Source organism: Siphateles boraxobius, unplaced genomic scaffold, assembly GCF_051911475.1.
Source record: "Siphateles boraxobius isolate OS27281-9 unplaced genomic scaffold, OSU_SipBor_1 227, whole genome shotgun sequence".
NCBI lineage: Eukaryota > Metazoa > Chordata > Actinopteri > Cypriniformes > Leuciscidae > Siphateles > Siphateles boraxobius.
In genome coordinates, this window is record NW_027508841.1 from 67,501 (window position 1) to 72,500 (window position 5,000).

The following is a 5,000-nucleotide window of genomic DNA, read 5'->3' on the forward strand; positions in this document are numbered from 1 at the left end:
ATTCAATATTACAGATTCAGCCTGATGATGTCGTGAGCAGATCCTCCACACACACTTACACACTTACACACTTACACATTTACACACTTACACATTTACACACTTACACACTTACACATTTACACACTTACACATTTACACACTTACACATTTACACACTTACACATTTACACACTTACACACTTACACACTTACACACTTACACATTTACACACTTACACACTTACACACTTACACATTTACACACTTACACACTTACACACTTACACACTTACACATTTACACACTTACACGCTTACACATTTACACACTTACACACATACACACTTACACATTTACACATTTACACACTTACACACTTACACATTTACACACTTACACACTTACACACTTACACACGTACACACTCGCTCCAGAAACATGCCAGTCACCACCCAGATTAACATCCATTAATAACTCTTCTTCACCTGCGTCTCCATCATAATCTGCTCAGATCCAGATAACCTTCAGACGCACAGAAATATAGATCAAATATTGATATCCAGAAAACAAACGATGAGTAAAGCAGGATCTGCACTGCGAGACAATCCCAGAGCCAGTCTTCTTCTAGCGGCAACAGCATTGAAAATACAAAAAGCTAAATATATATATGTAATTTGTATGTAATTTGTGTATAAAAACATTTATAAAAAAATTATATAATTTATATATTTATATAATAGTTTATATAACTTTAATAGATGTGTACGTAAATATCAAATGTGATGTTAAAAATATTTAAAATTTTTACAATTATTTTGTTTTTCTATCATCACTCATTTATGAAATAAACATTCCATGTTTAATAAGTGAATCTCGATGAAAGCATTTGTGAAATTCTGCGGTAGAAACGCACTTACAGTGGAAAGGTCCGATTTTTCCACGTTTGAAGCATTCGTTAAAGCTTAAAATCATGCCAAAAAAAGTATAAAAAAGGTTAAAACTAGCACATTAAATTACATTATCTAAACACACACACACACACACACACACACCTGTTCCAAACTATTCCTGCGCCTTAAAGCAGCCGTGGCTCACACAGATGATTCTCTCTTAAGTGTGTGTCCATGAATAGAGCAAACATGTCGCTGATGCGTAACACTATCTGTGTGTGTGTGTGTGTGTGTGTGTGTGTGTGTGTGTGTGTGTGTGTGTGTGTGTGTGTGTGTGCGTCTATATAAGGGCCGTTACCAGGGGAGGCCCAACAAACATTCACAAACACCTCAGTTATTCTGCTCTCGACACCCCCCCCCCCCCCCCCCCCTCCTTTATTCTGGGGGTTTTTCCTCTTCTGTCGCTCTTCCCCCTTTTCATGCGCGCCTTTCTGAAGCTGAATGCAAATCTGCGTGCTGGCAGAGAGAGAGAGAGTGTGTGAGAGAGAGAGGGCTGGGTTGTGATTAAGGAGAAAGGCCCGTGTTCTTTGTTCGCCCTCGGGGAGTGTTTACCGGTGGAGTCGCTGGATGTGATATGAAAGGCAGTCGGTCAGCGCTGATGTGAGCGAAAGTGAAGTCACACCTAAGGCATTTCCACAGAGTCTCTCTCTCTCTCTCTCTCTCTCTCTCTCTCTCTCTCTCTCTCTCTCTCTCTCTCTCTCTCTCCGTTAGGCCAAAATATCTTCACACAAACCACAGCGATAAAGTACAACTGGGAGCACTGCAAAGTGAAATCATGAGTGTGTCACCTCAAGGAGCTTTTCCTACCCGACAACACCATTAAAAATGACTTTCAAAGGCAAATCTTAATGCAGTCAGGTAATTTAGTCATATCAAATAATTACTTTGACATTCATAAACCCAGTGCGTTCAGAATCTCTTTCTCACATGTTCCGTGTCGACTCTGCCGAATGATCGTATTGTGGAAGACAGCATTATTAAATTAGATAAAGTATTCAAAACAAACACGAGGGGCGGAGCATGTGTCAGAGTTTGATTGACAGCCACTTAGATTATGCATTATAAAGCCAATGAAAAATAAACCAAAGCATACTGAGAAAATCCCATGGTTTTAATTTAAGGTTGATATATACTAAAGATTTATTTATTTACATATTTACGTATATATGAAATTCTGTATTTGAAAAGATTCTGAATCACTTTTAAGAACGACACTTGAAATGTAGCAAATCTTCCACTAAAGCCGTGATCAGTTTCACAATCGTGCGACGGCGACGACACGAACTCGTCCTGAACATGAACATCATAACCAGCACAAACTGGGTGACAAATCACGTAACACTTTATTTTACAGTGTCTTTGTTACATATATTACATGTACTTACCGCAGTAATAACAGTAAATTATGCATAATTACATGCAACTAACCCTCATCCTAACCCTAGAGTAAGTGCATGTAGTTGCTAAATATTACTCAGTACTAAATATACAAAATTACAATGTAACAATGAAACCTTAAAATAAAGGGTTACACTATATAAGGTGTCATTGATACATCGTAATTATATACTTAAGTACTGAGCAATAATAATTTACAGCATGTATTACTCTAGGGTTAGGATGAGGTTTAGTTGCATGTAATTATGAATAATTTACTGTTATTACTACGGTAAGTACATGTAATATATGTAACAATGACACTGTAAAATAAAGTGTTGCCAAATCTGCTATTCACTGATCAACTCCTCTCTATAAAGAGCAATAGTAATATCAGCACAAACACACACACACACACACACACACACACTGCAGACTGAGCTCGGGAGCGGCGGGATGAAGATCCTCTCTCCGCGCGCGACTCGCCCGGCTCACCTTACCCACATGTGAATGACAGGTATTAGCTCGCGCTGGAGGTGAGGGGGGTGAAAGAGTGGAACACACACATCTCTGTGCTGCAGGAAACCTGTGACACACACGTCTCGGGACAGGAGGAAGTGTGTTCTTCCTGAGTGTGTGACACACTTCCAGCGCACATGACCAGCAGAAACTCTTTCTGCGTGACCTTTGACATCCGATCTGGAGCTCGTGAAAACTGCCATACAGCGGACAGTAAAGACAGTGGAAATAAAGAGAAATAAGGCAGCTCTGGCTGACACACACACACACACACACACACACACGGCCAAACATTCACAGCTGGACCGAACTTCAGACTTCAGATTCACGCTCAAAGCTTCCGTTACTGCACATTAAAATCGTGCAAAACTCAACACAAATACGCAGAATGATCTGACGGTGCACGAATGAAGCGTTGTTGGGTTTGCAGTTTCATTAGATATTTTTTAATTTAAAAAGCTGCATGCAAAAAAATATGCATAGTTATATTAATACCGTTTAGCATTTGCCTGATGTCTTACAGAGCACACCTGAGTTTACCTGAATGCAGCAGGTGTGTGAGAACACACACATTTCTCTACAGTCATCCAGCATCACTGAATATTTCATCTGTGTCCTCATTTTAAAACGACTGTCACTTCATATCTGGACGCTTTTTTTTCCACTGGAGCGTGTATATTTCTACCTAAACTATTAATTTAGTATAATCATTCACCCTTATCCGCGTGCTCAAATAACAAACATTACATATGAATATTTTAGAACAGTTTGCACGATTTTTTGTTTTTCATGCAAATCACTCACATGCCGTATCTAAAATACAAACGCATCGGTAGACTAGTATGTATTTCATTCAATTTTATGAAATGCATTATTAGACACTCTTTTCGGAAAAAGCGTAAGAACAGAATTAGTCTTTTAAACTTCAGTGCTTGAAGACACTTGTGAGGGTGAAAAGACTCTCGTGCTCGAATTGATTTTTTAGCGGATCAATATGAAACATTTCATAAAGGAAAGAGGAAGATGAACTGATCGCAGCGTTTAATCCTCGAGAAGCAGCCAAATAACCCAACAGTCCCAGTCTCTCGGTTATTACTTTATATAAAACACTCTAGTGCGTGTGCATGTGGAAAACAACCAAACCGTTACTCTCAAATATGCACACACACACACACACACACACACAACATCCCTGAAAACAACACAAGTTTATATTTTTAAAATATATATATATGTGCTTCACAATCAGCATGCTGCATTATTGCAAAAAAAATGTTTTTCAGACACGGAGCTCAATACACACACACACACACACACACACACACACACACTGAAACGCATCTAATTCACGCATCTGAGAATGAATGAAAAGAACGCGCCGAGACCAACAGCCGCTCGGCAGCTTCTCTAACAAACGACATGTACGTGTAAATCCACAGGCATCGAACATGACGCGCTCAACGCTACTGAGAATTACGCACAAACTTTCATTCCCAAACTTGTGCGAAAATACAGAGACAAAAAAAAACGTTATATGGCTCGTATTTACATCACGGCCGTTCAGTCCAGTTTGTATTCGTGCTGTTTTAAACTGAGTCCCATCTGGACTCGGGTCTCTCTTCGTCCCGCGCGCACACACACACACACACACACACTCGTTCTCTTACCGTGTTTCCTCCGCGGGTTGGCTTGTTTCCTCCTCTTGCACCGAGGGCCCTCCGCCATGATCAGCTCCCGCATTGACGCGCGTGGATCAGGCGGTGTGCATGGACTCAGACACAGGGTGAACCGCTCCCTCTGGCAGCCCATCAGCCCAGAACACACACACACACACACACACACGGACAGCAGTGAGAGAGAGCCGCGGTCCTGCATCTGTTCGACTCATGCACATCTACATAAGCAGTTTAAGAGCGCGTGCATGTCCTGTTGAGATCTGACTAAAATACAAAAGCGCAATAACATGATTTATATTTGACATGTTTCTACTCTATAAACTGTTGGTTGTTTTTTTGTTTTTTTTTTTTCCCTCGAATTTATTTATTGGCGAGGTTAAATCACATATTTAATAACGTGTTGTTTTTAGGCGTAAATGCGAAATATTATAAAACGAGAACACATTAACATTTTTAATTATTTATTAGCCTATCTGGATTAACTCCATGAAATATA

General features: G+C 39.9%; 1 protein-coding gene across 3 annotated transcripts in view; it reads right to left on the reverse strand.

Moving 5' to 3' along the window:
- The window catches only part of zeb2b (zinc finger E-box binding homeobox 2b), a 70,677-nt gene that overhangs the window by 64,693 nt on the left and 984 nt on the right, over nt 1-5,000 (reverse strand). Inside the window, exon 2 of one of the 3 annotated variants that reach the window (XM_077240385.1) lies at nt 4,496-4,625. In XM_077240385.1, coding sequence (XP_077096500.1) covers nt 4,496-4,568 — 73 coding nt within the window. In that variant the 5' untranslated portion in view covers nt 4,569-4,625. Of the gene's footprint in view, nt 1-1,034; nt 1,153-4,495; nt 4,818-5,000 lie in introns of those variants that run through there. The other 2 variants (XM_077240384.1, XM_077240386.1) reach the window with 2 other exon arrangements.